The sequence below is a fragment of the Terrapene carolina genome, unplaced genomic scaffold, assembly GCF_002925995.2.
Source record: "Terrapene carolina triunguis isolate 2854851 unplaced genomic scaffold, T_m_triunguis-2.0 Scaffold58, whole genome shotgun sequence".
Classification (NCBI taxonomy): domain Eukaryota; kingdom Metazoa; phylum Chordata; order Testudines; family Emydidae; genus Terrapene; species Terrapene triunguis.
The window spans coordinates 79334478-79353503 of record NW_020664409.1 but is presented as its reverse complement, the minus strand read 5'-3'; the positions used below and the strand labels follow the sequence as shown (position 1 = coordinate 79353503).

Here is a 19026-nt window from a genome sequence, read left to right as displayed (position 1 = left end):
TTTACCCTGTACTATACAGATTTTACAGGCGAGCCCAATGTTTCTCAAATTGGGGGTCCTGACCCAAAAGGGAGTTGCAGGGGGATTGCAAGGTTATTTTAGGGGGATTGCAGTATTGCCACCCTTACTTCTGTACTGCATCCAGAGCTGGGGGGCTGGAGAGCGGTGGCTGTTGGCCAGGCACCCAGCTCTGAAGGCAGCGCCCCGCAGGCAGCAGTGCAGAAGTAAGTCTGGCAATACCATATCATACCATCCTTACTTCTGCGCTGCTGCTGACGGCGGCTCTGCCTTCAGAGCTGGGATCCTGGCACGCTCTCCAGCTGCCCAGCTCTGAAGGCAGCACTGCCGCCAGCAGCAGCGCAGAAGTAAGGGTAGCAATACCACAACACCCCCCCCCACACACGATAACCTTGCAGCCCCCCAAAAACTCCTTTTTGGGTCAGGACCCCTACAATTCAACACCCTGAAATTTCAGATTAAAATAGCTGAAATCATGAAATTGATGATTTTTAAAATCCTATGACCATAAAATTGACCAAAATGGACCGTGAATTTGGTAGGGCCCTAGTAAAATGAGAATGTTTACTCACCCTTGTGAAGTGACACATACTACTCCTGGGGAAATCGTGCTCCAAAAAAAAAAAAAAAAAGTTGCATAACTTAGGTCGACTTACCTCCGTAGTGTAGACAAGCCTTAGCATCAGGGAAATGACTGAATGCTTCAAGGCACATTTCTCTTGAGTAGTGACCTCTTCTAGATGGACAGGTCAGAAGAGCTGTTAGATATTTGTAAGACAGCCAGCTGAGTGTCGTGACCATCTCTGAAGCTCTGTTGGCTGAATGTGGCAACCTCCTCTGATGTGCACTTCTCAGAACGATGCTATGCATTAGGTGTAATACTTTCTTGTTGATGTTACTGTTGCTTTTAGAAACTCCCAAGATTCATGACTGGTGTAGAGTCATGAACAATAAAATTTATTACCCCAAAATTCTGGTTCTTACGATTTCTTCTGTACAGCCCAAGCTTACACTTTCAGTTATTCTGAATTGGCTAGTTTTACTGCTGTTTACATTGTTTATGCTTTTATTAGTGTTAGAGATCACTGCTCTGGAGAAATCAACTGAGAATTCAAGCTGACAAGCTCTTCTCTCCTTTTACGTGGAGGTGACATGGCTCAGCCTCAGTTGTACTTTTCTCAACCTGATAGAAATGAAATGTATCCCATAAGGTGTCTGATGTGAAGATTCCAGTGAATAAAATCCAATATATTTTACACTTTTAAAATAGATCAGAAAATGTACAGAACTGTTTAAAATAATAATAATAAAAATGTAAATCCCTTAGAAGCCGCTGGAGTTCAGGGGTTGGTGGAAGTGGAGGAGGATCCTCTGGTAGATCATCAGCTGGAGCTCGGGATTCCCGAAGGCAAACCAGAGTCATTCGCACTGGACGTGATAGAGGATCTGGACTGTTGGGTAGTCAGCCACAGCCAGTGATTCCAGCATCAGTAATTCCAGAGGAACTCATTTCACAGGTAGGTGAGCTGGCAGAACTTTGCCTCTGTTGATAAACCTTTGGAAACTGCTTATAGATTGATAGTTGGTGGGATACTATTTGGTATTGTGTGTTCTCTTTGCCTTTTAATTTCCTCTTCTATCTGAAAAACCTGACCTTGTCTAGCTGAATTTTTTTATTTTAGAGCTGAAGGCAAGGACCAGAACTTAGAGGCGGAGATGAGGCATGGCGTACATACACAATGTTATAAAGTTGGTAATCTGCAGATACAGGGGATGTTGCAGGAAAAGAGTTCATGTTCAAGAATGGATGTCAAGGTTATTGACAGTAGAGGCAAACGAGTCTCTGTTAAGGAGGGTAAAGGAGATGGAGTTGGTTGGGATTGCTTTATTTGTCCAGTAGAAACACTTCGGTCACAATCCACGGATCACAAAGCCCTGCGTGACTGTGCTCATGTCCACATTAGAAACTGTAACACTCTTAGTGTCCAATACAGATGGAAGAAAGTCAGTTTGTGGCATTCTTACCCACTGGAATTCTAAGAGCAGTTGGGTAAGTAGTAAGACTCTGTGCTGACAATGGGTCATTAGACTCCCATAGTCATCACAGGCTGTCTTGAGCATGCTCTTTGCTTTCCTCAAGGATCAAAGCAGTAGGCAACAGATTGAAATTGACCTGATTCTTGTAAATTTTTTACTGCTACCTGCAGACTTAAGAAGACAGCATTTCATCCACTTACTTCATTTCACATTTGGAAAGCTTTCTTTGCATTAGAATTTTTTTTTTTTTTAATAAAAGCTTAAATGCTGGAGAAGCTGAGGATACTTCCTAGGAAAGTTTGTTTGTCATTAGTGATTGAGGGAGTTTTACAAGACGTGGTTCAACAAAGAAAAAGGAATAGATGCATAAGTAAAGGAGGGTAGACTTTATTTAAAAAAAAAGAAAGCAAGCAGCAGGTTGAGAATTCAATCTTTAAAAGTCTGTATAGGAGGGCATAGCAGCCCATGTGTTTGAATGAGACAGAGGTGAGAGAGAGCCACTGTTGGCAGAAAGGAAGGGATTAACAACATTATGGAACCAGTTGCAGCTCCATAGTTAAGATTGAGTTGAGATTTTCATTTACAGCAGGGATTAAACATCTTTATGTACAGAAAAATACAGTATATTCTCCCCTTACTCTTTGAGTATAAAATTAATTTTGAGAATTTACGAGTAAATCCATTCAGTAGTTCAATAGTTTAAAATTAAATTTAAAATGTGTCCTTTAAGAAATCTAGCACCTAGAGATCAACATCTTTGTTCTCCATAATGATTTTAATAACAGAATAATAGACTCCTCAGACTTCCTAAATAGCTAAAAGTCACTGAAATCTGGGTATGTAGGCTGCATTTGAAAAACTTTTTTATGGTTGATGGTATTTTTTTCCTGTTCTTCATAACTGAGTTTCTTCAGACTCTGCTGAAGAATAATCTGCTACAGAGAGAATTCCATGAAGAACCTGGCCTCTCCATAATGGTCACTATCTCCCTTTGTTCTCAGTGGGACTGGTGGTCCTCTAAGCCTTCTCACACCATAGGGTGACACTCTTACCCGAGAGCATCTTGACTTCTTTCTTATTTGAACCAATGGTTTTTTTTCTTGAGGATCTCTGAAAGAGAAGATTTTATGTACCATCCTCCTTCTACAGAAAAACTTTTGGGTTATGAAAAATACTGGCCCAAAACCCATTAATCCTATATATTCCCTTCCAAAAGGTGTTGTACCAGATCTATTCAACAGAGAAGGTAGCAGGGTGTGTGCGTGTGCGCACTTCCATACCTTAACCCATTTTTTTTTTTAAGTTTAATTACGAGTGTCCTGGGTTTAGCACTCTTGGTTATGAGTTAATTACTACATTCTGACTACATTCCCATTTTTTTCTATATTCCCAGATAAAAACCACATTAAGATGGAATTAAGGTTAAAAGTACACATAGTAATTTTTAGAGTAAAATACATAATACTCTAAATTACTATGTGTACTTTTAACCTTAACGCCATCTGAATGTGTTTTTTTAATCTGGAAATATAGAATGAAACCAAGCAATAATAATGCATTAACATCTGTCAGCTTTTTTTTTTTTTATAAAGGAAATTGGAAGATCTTGTAGTATTGGGGAAAGTATGTGGGGCAAAGGAATGAAAATGCAGTCTTGGCTCCCATATAACAAGTTATCTTTCAGCTGTATTATCTTTGTTCATTAGCTTCTTCACCTTGGCATTCTTAATTACCGTATGCAAACTATCACATGTGGCTTTTTGGGATTTACAAAACCCAAATCCCAAAATCTTGCTTTTCATTTGGAGACTTGATTTCCATGTACTGGTGAATCAAATTGTTGACCATTGGCCTTCATACACTATGCTTGTCTTTTTGAGAAATCAACAGTAGCGCTCCAACTTTTCGCTACTTCAGGAAGTTTTGCTCTTGTAGAGAGAAATCACTGAGTGATGGTTGGTGAATTGGGAATGACAAATAACAAACAGTGTTCTGCATTTTATAGGCACAAGTTGTTTTACAAGGAAAGTCCAGAAGTGTCATTATACGAGAACTCCAGCGGACAAATCTTGACGTAAATCTTGCTGTAAATAATTTGCTGAGCCGTGATGATGAAGATGGAGATGATGGAGATGACACAGCAAGTGAATCATATCTACCTGGAGGTTTGTATATCGTGATACTTACTTTTTTTCCATCTTTCAAATACTGTTGAGCTCTCCTGTTTCAAAAGGGTTATCTGAAAATGCAAACAAGTTCTCAGCTCTCTGTTTGAACATCAACAATGTGCTCTGTGGTGTGCAAGGTACACAATGAAGATAGTCCTTGCATACAGGAGGTTTCAGTCTAAGATATGAGTAACAGGTTGCACTGGGAAGCCTGGAGAGGGTAATAGCTTTGATGTTTTAAAAAAACTAACTACACCTCTACCCCAATATAACGCTGTCCTCTGGAGCCAAAAAATCCTACTGCGTTATAAGTGAAACCGCGTTATGGCGAACTTGCTTTGATCTGCCGGAGTGAGCAGCCCCGCCCCCTGGAGCCGCTGCTTCACCGCGTTATATCCGAATTCATGTTATATTGGGTCGCATTATATCGGGGTAGAGGTGTATTGTCTTTACTACTTTGTGGGTAACACACAAAGTGAATCTTTTGGATGCTGGGCGTCACATCATCAGCATTACAAATTATGCTACTGTTCAGTGAGATGACTGCCATGCAGTTTGCCATAGATTCTAATTCTGATGATGAAATTAATTCTTTAAATTTTGAATCTTAGTCTTACGTGGTAATGTGAACTTTTAAGATGCATTTTTTTTTTTTTTTTTAGAGAAAAATGTGTACAGCTTTCTATTAAGGATCTAGCTTAATAGTCTTTGACAGTTTTATTGAGAGCGTCTATTCTTTAGCCCCAAAATATCCTCATAACTAAATCTTATAGCAGTGCTGGAGTGTTGCTGTCGTGCGGGTTGAGCCTTTTTTGAAATAGTGTCTTTCCCATGTAATTGCTTTTAAAAGTCCTTCAGCCTTTTCTTGCATTGACTAATATTTCCGTAATTGGACTTTACTCAGTAGGAAAACATGCTTGAAAATATGTAGTAGCCAAGTCTAATGTTTGTATGTTCTGGTTAGGTGCATAGTATGAAAATTAAACGTGTAAACTCTGAGTGCATAGTAGTTTTTCTTTTTGTATGATAGAATGACATTTTAGTATATTTTTCTAATAAATGGGTTTTTCTGCTCATCTGGTTCACCAAGAAGCTCATGGGCTTCCTTCATCTTTATCTTGTCTACCATGTGATTGGACAAAGTGTGTTTTCCTGCATTTGCATCTGACAAACTTCTTTATTTTACTTTAGAATCAAAAGTCCTTTGGTTGAACCTGTAGGCACAGAGAAAGCAAATTAAGGCACTTTTGTTCCACCTTTCTCTCTAGTAATTAGTTGCACAATCTGTCTGCCAGAGATTTAATTGAGGAAATAAGTTCATTTTACTCTCTTCCCAAATTTATTCAAAGTAAATATTCTTACTCCTGAGAAAACAAGGATGCATCAATCCTGAAATTGCCTTCAGCTCTGTAGGTAAGCACCCTTGGTGGCTGCTTAGACCAAAGTTTCTTTCCACCCCAATCCTGTGCTGAGTTAACGATTCTCTGGATTAGTACTACTTCAGATTATAGCGGCAAATTTGCAGGGACCATCTGACAATCTATGTCTTGGAACACATGTCTGTTTGTGACTACTGTGACTTCAGTTGATGACTTTAGACTGTCTTGACTCAATGTAAGATAATTAGTCATGAGCACAATGTCTAAGCTTTCAGTAAATTCCTAGAAAACCGTTTCTTCCTTAGCTAAATTTTTTTATGATCCTCCCTTTGGAAAGATCAAACCTTTCTAGGTAAGACTGCAACTTCCTGACATAAAATTGTAATCTTTCTTACCTTATCCCACACTCCCCCTGAGAAAATTGATTTATTTTCAAATTTTTTGTGGGCAAAGGGATTGGAAATGACAACAGAAATGGCACTTTTGACACCCTTCAGCTCCAGTCTGGACGAAGTTAATCCAGAATTCCTAGTTCTCAGAATGCTTTCCCTTGTCTTTCATAAACTACATTAGATTTTTACAGACTAAAGTTAACTAAGAATTGTCACCCTTCAAAGAGTGTTGAACTATAGTCCAGATCTGGACATGGCAGAAGGCCAGCTTAAAAATATGATGACTGTATGCCTGTGACTCTATTCTTTTGTATATTGAATTTTGCTTACAAGTTTAGCAGTTCTTCTAGCTCTTCAGAGTCAAGTTAATTGTTAGGATTAGGATAAAGTATAGGCTCCAGGAAAAATGGTGGACCATAATACCTTCCCGGCATCTCTTGTGAAAAATAGTGACACTTTCCTTCAGAAGACTCCACAACAGACACAAATTGAATTTTTGATTGTCTAATTTCTCATTCACACCTAGCATAACCTTGCCCTAAGTCTTCTGAACCTTCTTTATTTTCTGAAATTGTTCCTCTCCTCTTATCTCTGGATATTCTTTTGAACGTACAGCGCTATAGTCTTGAAGAGGGGAAAAAATTACAAGAAAACCAACATTTACGATCCAGTCTCTCAAGTGATAACTCCAAGTAACTTTTTTTTTAAAGGTGATCCTGAATAGTTGTGTGTTAAAAGTGGGGTTTTCTTCTTAGCTTTTGATCTTGTAGAATGAATGCTTGAAAGTTGTGGGTTTCTGCTTGTTTTTAAAACCTTGGAAAAGCAGGAATGTCAAGGCTGGAGGGCTTCTTGAGTTCTTCAGAAGTGTTTATTTTAAACTCTGGCCCCTTAATTACACCTCTACCCCAATATAATGTGGTCCTATATAACGCGGTAACGCAGCGCTCCCGGGCACAGGGCTGCTTTACCTCGTTATATCCAAATTCGTGTTACCGCAAGCGGTTCCTCTGCGCCCGAGTTACTTGCTGCAGCCCTCCCCAGCTCACCTCCGTTCCACCTCCTCCCACGAGTGCGCGGCAGCTCTGCTTCTCCCCTCTCCCTCCCAGGCTTGTCGCGCCAAACAGCTGATTGGCGCGGCAAGCCCGGGAGGGAGGGGGGAGAAGCGGAGCTGTGGTGCGCTGGTGGGAGGAGGCGGAACGGAGGTGAGCTGGGGCGGGGGGTCCCGAGGAGGGCCGCAGCAAGTAACGGGGGGCGCAGAGGAACCGCTCCCCGCTCCAGCTCATCTCTGCCTCCTCCCCGAGCGCTCTCTCTTCTCCCCCCCCCCCTTCCAGGCTTGCCGGGCCAAACAGCTGATTGGCGTGGCAAGCCTGGAAGGGAGGGAGAAGCGGAGCGGCGGCATGCTCAGGAAGGAGGCAGAGTGGAGGTGAGCTGGGGTGGAAAGCGGTTCCTCTCCCTACCCCTATGTAATGCGGTCTCACCTATAACACGGAGAGATTTTTCAGCTCCCGAGGACCGCGTTATATCAGGGGTAGAGGTGTATAAGGATATGGTATTGAAACTTCCACATATTGTTCGTTTCTCCATCATGGGCACCTGGTGTTCCATGATCCACTATAGCTGGTTATTCCTCCACACCTGTCAAGCATGGAAGTGCCTTTTTTTTTTAAGTGTTCATTAGAGTTAAATATGTGTTTAAAAAACAAAACAATTTTAAAATCTGAGTAGAAAATCCCTTTCCCCCTCAATTATGCAATTTTCAGCTTCCTGTATATTATGTTGTCATATTTCACTAGTACTTTAATCGCCATAGTCTTTTAGATAATATAAGAGTTGACTTGAATTTTTAACGTTAAAAAAAGGGGAGCAGAAAACACTTTCAGACATTTTTTAAACATCATAAAAAAAGCAAAAAAGGGGTATAAGCCCAATTTGTTTTTCCTTTTCAGGTCACCTTTAATGAATGCTTTTGTTTTTCTTATGTATGCGTGCTTGCTTTTATGACCTAGTTTAAAAAATCTAGTCTTGTCTTGTTTGTTGGTGGCAAAGTAAGGAGACTCCATTGAATACATTACTAATAAGTAAAACAAAGCAATGTAAAGGAGAATACCATTTGGTAGAGGCGTGATCGGGTGTCCTGGTTCAGCCACTAGCTTGCAACTCATGGCAAGTGAGCTAGCTTGGAATCTTGCCTGGGACTTTATGTTCTAATAAAGTGTGGTGAGTCTCCAGAACATAAAAAGATCCTGATAGCCTAGTTAATTAGATTTTTATTTTGTTCCTCCCTAGCCATTTATATATGACACACATACCTGGTTCTCATTTTCAGCGTGAAGAATACATTGATTCTAGGGAAACTTGTGAAACATAATTGCAGTGACATTACTTATTGCTTTGGATAGTGGAACATAAAATAATATGTGTTCCTTAAAGTTCTGATTGTTTAGAAGGAAGAAATGTGGAAGATTTAGAGGTGCAGCACTGTCTGGTGTATTTGTATTACATCATAGTGAGTATGAATTAGTGATGTTGGGAGATAGCTACCTGAGCAGAACATAAGGAAAAGATGAAAAATTGGGTCCCTAGAAATTTTCCATGGCGAATAACAAGTTTTTTTCTTAAAATAATCTCCAAGATGGAGAATATCCAGACACGATATCAACAAATGTGCGTGGTGATGAGTTGTTTCCTAAAGTTATAGATTGCTGTTGGTGCACTTATTGAACTATTTGGGCTTGGTCAAAAATAGTTTCCTCTTTACCACAGTGTTCACTGGTAGCTCATTCAGATGAAGTAGGTGTAAATCCCTTCTCACCTGGACAAAGCTATCAGGATCATATCATATATCTTGCTCAACAATGAGAAATATATGATCATAACATTGCTGGAAACATAAGTGACCAAATCTGATAGGATTCTTGAGAACAGTGGAGCATAAAGTCATGTGGCAGAATTTCTTGAATAAGTAATGGAATATTTTGTGTTCTCACCCAAGCGTCTGAGGCTAAGTTTTAGTCTTGCTGAATCTATTTGTATCTCCACAGAATTGAAAGAAAATACCTGAATGATCTTTGAAGGATACTGGATTTGGCTCCTAAGTCCAAAATTTTATGTAAAAAAAAATATATATATTTATATTTGATGGCATAGAGAATGGAAGAAAGAAGGGACTCCTTTAGGTTTTAAAATGTCATCTTATGAAATTTTATCTTTTGAAGTGGAACTGCTCCTACAGGAGGAAAGATAAATGTTTGATATTGTGCCCTCCTCCCGTTTTTCTTAATGACTCAGGAGCCAAAAATGTATGTTTGAGTTGTTAAAAGATTTGTTCAAATTTATGGAGGAGTTGTGCTGACTTGTAACTTATCTACTGAAACATATTTCCCACCTGCAGATGAACAAGATGTCTGGAGGGATGCCTGTTAAGTTCTAGATGTCCTATATAGGAAATTTCCATCCCTGATATTAGAGCTGAGCTGAGGAAGCAGGCTATTCAACTTGGATGAATGCTTGAGAGCTTTCTCCAAGAGATGCTCCCTATAGCTTAATTCTATTAAAAGGCTGGGATGATGTGCACTGCAACCATTTGGATGGACAGTGACAGATTGGTGGTGGATTTAGACCACCCTGTTCCTTTGTGGAGAGCTGCCAGCAGGTACAATGAGGTTAGGCTGCTCTGGTGTGTGCATGGAAGGATCTGGTAGACATTTGGACAGCAAGGTCGTTGCTTTTTCCTACACCATTGTATGCACTCGGATGGTCTGACAATATAGGCTGATCTGTGCTGCTGTATTGCCAACAATTCTGGTTTCCTCATCTCAAAAAAAAAAAAGATCACCATTGGAAAAGTTACAGAGTAGAGGTATGGAATAACTCCCATATGAGGCGAGATTAAAAAGACTGGGAATGGTCATCTTAGAAAAGAGACTATTAAGTGTGTGTGTGTGTGTGTGTGTGTGTTGGGGAGAGGGGGGAAATATGATAGGTCTATAAAATCATGAATGGTGTGGAGAAAGTGAATAGGGAAGTGTTATTTACCCTTTCACATAACACAAGAACCAGGGGTCACCCAATGAAATTAATAGACAGCAGGTTCAAAACAAACAGAAAGAAGTACTGCTTCACACAATTCACAGTCAACCTGTGGAACTCCTTGCCAGAGAATGCCAAAAGCATATATGCCAAAAGTATAACTGGGTTCAAAAACGAATTAGATAAATTCCTGGAGGATAGGTCCATCAATGTCTATTAGCCAAGGTGGTCAGGGACGCAACTCCATTCTCCAGGTGTCCCTAACCCTCTTGACTGCCAGAAGCTGGGGCTGGATGATGGGATGGATCACTCAATAATTGCCCTGTTCTGTTTATTCCCCCCAGTATGGCCATTTTTATGTTCTTATGACTGTCATCAGTGAATGTCCATTTATGTGAAATGTCTTACCACTGCTGAGAAAGCAAGTAGCTATTGTGGGATGTTGGACTATTTGTCTGGCTTCAGAAAATGTTAGCGTGGTCCTTCTGGTCTTTAGGGACTGAGGTTCACTGACCTTTTCACTGTCAAGAAATGAAACATTGGCAGTGGACAGATACCCTGTGTTATAACTTCTAGGCGTCTGCTTCTTTTCAGTTTTTGGACACCATCTCATCTAGGTTTACCCTTCTTAATTCCAAAAGTCCAAGTAGAAATTACTATCTGCCAGCCGGGGTTCAGAGCTGCTTTTATTTAACTCTCAAATAAATTCCACTAAATCTAGACCGTTGCTGCATTTTTTTTGGTGTATGATAATTTAGAGGCTTTACAAATTCCATAATAGGAGAGGTCATGGCTGAAGAAGCTGAGTGTATTGTATTACGTGGTGATTAAGTTTGACATGTTAGTTCTATGTATTTTTTTATTATGGGATTTGGTGTTCCTGCCTTATATTAGACTTATTTGATAATAGGGACTCGTAGAGGAAACATTGTGAATGTCTTTATTTAGGGTACCAAGATTTTTCAAGTTGGGATTAGACCCATGGTATTTCAAATTAGCTCTTAATTTTTATTGTATAGATTTGAAATAGTGACTATTTTTTTGGTAGACATCCTTTTATTCATTTTAATATAGATAGTGACCCTTATGCCTGACCTCAAAGCTTATTCTGTGAAGGCACAGCGACTGTTTCCAGGAGTGAAGAAATTTCTTAATCTCTGAAGCAAACTTGCTGGTCAGCCACTTGGAAATGTGTATAGTCTTTTTGCTTGGCACCAGAGGGGAAAGGCTGCAGGGTCTTTGGAGGGACAGCTTTTACCTAATAGCAATACTAGTTTTTTCTAATTCTAGGTAACTAATTTATGGAGTTTGGCTGTTTATTTTAATTGATGCTTTGCTCTTCCCAAGTGTGTGACTAAGGTTTGAATTTCTGGGGTGTGGAAATTTTTTTGTTTTGGGGTAAGATTTGTCCGGAAAACTTGGTTAGACAAGTGACAGAACAGTTCCTGTAGGGAAAATTGGCTGCATACATTGGACCACTGTGCTTGATTGTAAATGTGGGTGCATAGGAGGCACATCGGTTTGTACTGGTGAATCTGAAGAGCAGAAATTCAACTTATAAATAGGACATTTTTTGTTTTGATGTTTATTTGGTGATGGTCTCTCTAGTTGATGTTTTAAGTAGCTGATTATTCACTTAAGACCCTTGTCTCCTCTTATAGAGGATCTTATGTCTCTTCTGGATGCTGACATACATTCTGCTCACCCAAGTGTCATTATTGATGCTGATGCTATGTTTTCAGAAGATATTAGTTACTTTGGTTATCCATCCTTTCGGCGTTCATCACTTTCCAGGCTAGGCTCATCCCGAGGTAATTTTGCATCTTTTTTTTCTTTGTAATAAGTAGTTTGCTGTGCAAAAAGCTAGTGGTAGTACACACTAGTTATTTAGTCTTTGATTTGTGTGCACGAATTGATTGTTAACTATTAAGTCTAATAGTTTTGATAAAATCAATAGTACATTTTTTTTGAATATGAACAGGTAAGTTCTGCAAAAATCACAAGAGCGAATTTGAAGTTTGATAATGTTAATAGTTTTGTTATAGAAATTTTGCATGAAATTTTTAAAAACACAAATACCTACTAATTATTTTTAAACCACAAATGCCTACTAATTATCTTAATGTATCTAATTGAGAATTAATTCTGATCTAAAAGTAATACTCAAATTTGATATGACATGCAGCATTCTGAAAGCTAGTTTCTTTGGTTTAGGTTGCTCGGTATGCAGTGCTCTTCTGATTTTCTTAACTAGTTAACTTGTTTCATGACACACACATACATGAGTGAAGGCCATTTTAAATTCAGGGGAGGGAGATGAGAGCTAAACTGCTCTTTTTTCGGAAATGGGCTAGTAACTGTCTAAGGTTAATGAACACTTTAATAGTAGGAAATTATTACAAATGCTTAGAAAAGTATATTAAATCTTAATATTTATGGCATAGAATCTGTAGCTTTTTCTTCATAGCTTCTTGAAGATAATTCTACTCAATAAATGCCCAGAGCATTTTACAAACTGTTAATCCAACCTCTGCCATGATTGCTCATTTAGTACAGCTGTAATCTGTTTCATAATTGTTTTCTTCATTAGTATATTAACTGCTGAACATACAATTGCTTGATACAAATTCAGTCAAGGGTCAGTATGTTTCCTAATGAGCAGGTTCAGTGTTATGTGAACTTTACCTATAGGGCAAAGTGTCATGTTTGGCTTATGTAAAAACTTGTTCCTGTTTGTCTAGTGTAGCAAAAGACCCAAGATTTTGAGGAATTTATTGAAAGGATGATACAGTAGTGTGACCATTTCATACATGTAATTCCAATTGAATTTTATGAACATAAATGAGGTACTTAATGGGTTAAATGCATTATGTGCATGTACAAATATTCAACATTTGACATAACTCCTTCTAAATCCCTCCTTTTTTTTCCCTTTCCTAAGGTTTATTCTATGTAAGACGTTACCACGAATTTTATAATCCTTATTTTCCATGCATAGTTGACTCTTGGAAAGTTTAGTTTGATTACCTGATTTAAAAAATTTATCTGCATGAGCGAACTGCAGAGTACTGGCTTTAGACAGTTTGTAGGCCAATTGGAGGGGAAGCATTTTGGTAAGGAACACTTTCCTACAAGGATCCTTTTTAAAACTTGTCTGACTCTTGAAAAGTTTTCATTTGAATACTTAAAAAACAAAACAGAAAACAACAACAACAAAACCACCACCAGATATGCTTTAATTTATTAAATCCAGTCCTGTAAAATGTTGCTTTAAACAAAAGGGGTTGGATTATCAAATTTTTACAAGAGCCTTTTTAAAAGATTGCTTTGTCTTTAACCTTTTCAAGTTATTATTTTTGGGAAACTTGTTATGAGACTCTCTAATAAATACTCTTTTTTGGCTTGCTTAAATGTATCTAACAGACGTTGTAGATTAATTAGATGATTTTGTTATTAGAAAAACCATCATATGGTAAAACTTCAGGGCATATCGTACTACAAAACCTTAAATTACCTTGTTAAACACATTGTGGCTTTTTACCACTCTGAGTAAAAAATGAAACGTTATGCTTTCAGTAGTGTACAAACTACCTGATTTTCTTATTTCTAGAAATAACTTTATTTCTAGTTTATCACTGATATGTTTTATATTCTAGTAATAAGTACATGTGCTTGAAAGGGTTAATATATTGAATGTTGCATGTCAGGATTTTTTTATATATCAGTATTTTAAATTTTTGTGAATAGATTTAACTGCTCTTAGTTGCATCCTGAAGGGTCTTTACTAGAGAGTGGCTTACTTTTATCCCACTGGTGTGACCCAATTGCATACCAGTTCTCCTTCTTCCCTTAGAGAGAGACTCTGAGCTGTTGCGTGAACGAGAGTCCGTTTTACGTTTGCGTGAACGAAGGTGGCTTGATGGAGCCTCATTTGATAATGAAAGGGGCTCTACAAGCAAGGAAGGGGAGCCAAACCTGGATAAGAAGAATACACCTGTTCAAAGCCCAGTCTCGTTAGGAGAAGACTTGCAATGGTGGCCAGATAAGGTATTGAGAATTTTTTTGGCTCCTTTATATGCTTAGTACATTGCATGCAACTGATCTTATTTTTCCTTAGAAATGTCTGTACTTCTGATTTCCCTGGAGAAATCTTGATTTTTTTTTTTTGTAAGTGTGATATTGAAGTAAAATGATTCCTAATGCGCTTGTTTAGTTTTGTTTATATTATTGCTATTCATGCCCTTAAAACTGAGGTTCAGTTGCCACTTGTATTCTGACCTATTTCATCTGTGTGGCTGCCACTTATGCGGGCAACAACCAGAGAAATCTCAAAGAACTTAAGCTCTCACTTCCATGAAACAATTTCCCGTTTCCTGTTGAGTTGCACTTATGCATTGGACTGAATGGTCATATTCATGTCCAGCTCCTTTAAAAGAGGCTTGTATTTTGATTAGTTCAGTTTTTTCAATTTTGTTTATATTTATCCTGTTTTGTCATGCTTGGTTATTTAAATAAGTGAAGATCAAGAGGTGCACAAATAGTAATGAAGTATCCGTCTGGCTCTGGTAGATGGATCCACCTGCACCCCATATTCCATCTCCATAGGAGCCCAAGCTAACATTTCAGGTATTCTTCGAGTAGATGCAGAGTGTGTATTCCACCTAGGTGTGTGTGTGCCCAGCGCACTGGAGCTGGAGACTTTTTCTTAGCTGTATTTCTAGAGGGGCAGTGCTCATGGCTGTGGCCCCTCCCCTGGCTATATGAGACAGTGCTGTCCTGATCCCCTTCGGTTTCTTCTCACAGCCCATGGCTGGAGCCAGAGCTTTGTGTGGTTGTAGTCTCACAACCTCTTATTTAGTCTTAGCCTAGTTTATTGTATATAGTAAGTTAGTTAGTAGTTAGTGTTAGTTGATAGTGTCCCTGGTGAAGCCCTCACTGGAGTAAAACACTGTTCTTTGTGTGTAGGTGTGATCTCCACAGTGACCCCCACTTCGTCTCGGCGAAGCACCCCTTAAAGAGCACTGTTAGATTTGTAAATCATTTAAAAAGAGGACTCAGGTGGCGCAGGACCTTAGCCTCAAGCAGCCCCTACTTGAACAGGCCATGCAGCCTGATCTGGTACCAAGGCCCTGTTAGGCCAAAGATCACCCTCTGGCTCGGAGAGCACTGTTGCCCCTCGTTCCAGGGTAGGCGCCTTGCCAGAGAGGTGGAGAAGCTGTTCTCTGTCATCGGTGCCAAGGAAGAGGTCTCATAAGACCATTCGGGACCTCTCCAGATCGCAGGGCGACTCCGCCTTCCCAAGGAAAAACGTGGACCAGCACGGAACGGTTCTACCACCAGAATGGCAGGCGTACTTCTGACGCTTCCCTATTACTGAGTGGGAAGAGCATAAACCCCATGTTGTTGACTCTGGTTGTGGCCTCTGGGCATCTGCTGAGTTCAGTACTAATGAGGGAGATACCAGTACCGAATGTGTCGATGCCTGGTACACTTATGACAGCTGCAGACCTCCTCTACCTTTTGGTCCCAACCTCACTGTTGGTCCAAGACTTTCCCCGGGCTATAATCCCTCTAATGGGAGTGAGCTGCTGAACCTTCATGTCGGTCAGCACTGCATCCAGATGCTCCCCTCCCTATGGTGGGGATAGAGACAGTACCAGAATCGTGCGGGGAACCTCGGCCATGGGACCCTCTTTGGCCCTGCTGCATTTGATGCCAGAAGTGCTCCCATAGCGGCTCTCACCACCTTTGACGTCAATGTATTAGAGCGCTCCCCTACTGTTGTTTGTACTGGGACCAACGCTGCCTGTGGCACCGGCATGCTCTGTACCGATGGTACTGCTTTAATCAGAGATGATGATGATTCTGGGTGATGGATGAATTTGACCTCCTGCTGGCTCAGTTGGGGTTGCTCCGCCCATGTCACTGAGATCCCGAGGCTCTGATTCCGAGTTGGAGGCATCCTCTGCCCGCTCCACATCACCCGATGAACTCTGGGAGCCGCCAGTGGATCACTATGTCTCCCACAATTGGTGTGTGCCTCGTGGCTGGGATGGAGGTCCGTGGCCCAGCCCTTACTGGTCACCAGTGCCCAACCTGTGTACTGCTCTTTGTTCTGTTTTGAAGCCAAAGTCACCTGATAGGTTGATGGTGGAGGTTTCAGCTCAACCACAAGCCCTGGCATCACTGGTCTTCCTTCCTGCAGAACTGGCAGTCTTCCCTCCTGGGTACTTTTTCGGGGCAGGGGAGGGGGGGGGGGGAGACGGTTTTGGCTCACCCAAGACCTTCGTCCTCATCGCCGGATGATGCTGTGCTGCCTGGTTCATAGTCCTATTCTTTTATCTTTTACGTCACGTAGCTGCATCCATGGGCATCCAAGCAGAGTTCCTCCAAGAGAACACCTATAAACAGTTGGACATTTTACTAATGGTTGCTGAAGGTGGCTCCAGAGAGGAGCTTTTCACCCACGTCAACACCATGTTGCATTTGCTCGACTGTCTGGGACTCATTTTAAACATCGCAAAGTCAACCTTGGCTCCCACTCAAAAAATTGAGTTAATTGAGGCCCCGTTAGATTCCACAAGGTTGAGAGTGTTCCTGCCGACCGGCTGCTTCCAGGCTATTCAACAGCTCTGTGTCAGTCTGCAATTTCAGTCTTTCTTCTTCCTTTACCCATTCTCTCCTGTCTTTCTAGCTCAGCAGTTCTTTTAATCTATTTTTGGGCTTCCCACTTCTCTGGTTTATTTGCCCTCTTGCCAGGGCAAGGTAAAGAGCTTGCAGAGGTTTGTCACTTTCCATTTCTATCTGCTGACCTTGACTACCACTTCCTCCATCCTGGTACTTAGGCTGAACAGTGTGGATACTTGGAAAAACTGTTCATGTTTGAATAAGTGCATTTCAACCCATGCCTGGAATTCTAAAGTACAACCTGAACATGTAACTCTGAATTGTTAAATCAGTGCTTTTGGCCCTCTGACTTGTCTTAACAGTAGGATGAAGAAAGTCATGTAGCTCATATAGACAAAATATTTAGCAAATAATATAAAATTACTGGGATTCCGTACAGGCCTAATATTTATTATTATTTTATTACTTACATTTAGATTGCAGTAGCACCTGAAGGCCACAACGAATTGGTGTTCCATTCTGTTTAGCTGTCCAGTCTTTTAATAAACTTGAGTCCCTCCTTCAGGGAGCTTGCAGTATAAAAGACAGGACATGACAGATGGATGAGACAAACAAGCAGGCTGGGGTATAAGGAGTGAAGGTATAGGCTGGGGTATAGGGAGTGAAGGTGACAGAGTAATAAATATAAGGTGTACCCAATTCGTAGCTGTCAGAGGTTGTTGGAAATTTGCCCGTGGAATGTGTTTCAGTCAGAGAATGCTAATTCATCTAAATTAGAGACTATTCATTTTTTATGAGACGCAAGCAGGATTCCAATGGAATCCTATCTGTGTTCCTGCCAGCTTACCCACATGGCTCCTCGGCAGTCTGCCTGATGGGGAACCAGGGCTCCCCTTTAAATCTCATCTGTTGGGTTACCATGAAGCAAGGCTTCCAGGCTTCTTGCTCCTCTAGAGCTCAGAGGTGGGCTGACAAGGAGCATGGAAGTCCTGAGTGGTATGGCTCCTTGGCAGCTCAGACTCCCAGGTGTCGAGAGTCCACAGCTCCTGGGCAGCCAGCTGATCAGATTGTCCCTGGGCTGGGGACCCCAAGGCTTTCCATTTTGCAGAGAATTTCAAAGTTTTCTGTTTTCATTCCAAATCAGAGCAAAAGCAACTTTCAGAATACCCAAATCCTCCAGTAAACGGAATTATTTTTCTCTGCAGCACTCTGGTAGCCATTCAGTAGTAGTGATAGTAACTCACCATCTATCTAGTTGTTCTTGGGTTGCTCTTTTCTGTATAAAGAATACTATAATTCATGTTATATCCTCTCATACAATGCTGTATGTGTATACTTCCTAGTTAAATTTGTTACTGAATAATACCTTAACGTATTTTGGTATTGCTATATAAGATGAATTTGTAAAATAAATCTTTAACTAGTAATAAACATTTACTGCTCACTTCTTCATATGCATATTCTAGTAAATACTTCACACTCAGCTATTGTAAATGTCTTGTTTTTAATACAATTATCACAAAAGGTGAAACGTATTTACTATTTTTGAGGAAGCTTATCTTAAGTCAACATAGCATGTAATATTTCATTAATCCAGAGTCATCTTGGAGTGGATATTTGAGCCTCTGTTTGTATTTCATAGTTACATTTATAATTTCATATAGATTGCTATCCTTTTTTTAAGCAATTTTTGTAATGATATCAGATAAATAGCTCTTGCAGTTTTTTGTTTCACATGAACGAAGACTATTCATAAACATTTTGGGAAGCATGAATTAAAAAAACACATACTGCCAGCAATATAGGTACATTTAAAAGTTCTGTTCTTGTCTGGTTCTGGGTCTAACCTACATAATATGGTGGCCTCTCTAGCCACAGCATGAGTGTTTAAATCCAAAGAGTATATATATACACACCTTAAAGGTCTCTAAACCTTGCAATATTTATAAATGTTTCATCTACATTTTATAAATGACATTATTATACCATGTTACTTATGGTTTCCTGTGTGTGTAAGGGCACATCACAAAACACGTTTTAGACATTTCTTCGCTAAGGATTTTAAAACATTCATTTGAGGAACAATGCACAAAATTAAGGATGAGTTATGAAGATAAGAGTGTATTGTTGCTCAGTGCTCATTTTATACACTTGCGTGTTTATAAACAATTCCTCTGGCAATTTAATGTGCTTGAATGTTCTGGGGGCAAAAAAAAACTAATCTTTTTAAACTACTAGAACCTAAATGGATATAGGAACTCACAACATGGCAATTGATTTGCAATCCGTATCCAGTGAAAGAAACCACCTGATCTTTTGGAAGAATTTTTGTTTTTTCATATAATGGGGAAAAAAAAGTTCAGATTATCTGCTGAA

At 39.9% G+C, this 19026-nt stretch overlaps 1 protein-coding gene across 1 annotated transcript in view; it reads left to right on the top strand.

Annotated features, from left to right (window-relative positions):
• Window positions 1-19026, top strand: part of UBR5 (ubiquitin protein ligase E3 component n-recognin 5) — a 148635-nt gene that overhangs the window by 35696 nt on the left and 93913 nt on the right. Inside the window, exons 5-8 of the mRNA XM_026659873.1 lie at window positions 1346-1535; window positions 4061-4220; window positions 11685-11834; window positions 13859-14070. Coding sequence (XP_026515658.1) covers window positions 1346-1535; window positions 4061-4220; window positions 11685-11834; window positions 13859-14070 — 712 coding nt within the window. The remainder of the gene's footprint in view (window positions 1-1345; window positions 1536-4060; window positions 4221-11684; window positions 11835-13858; window positions 14071-19026) is intronic.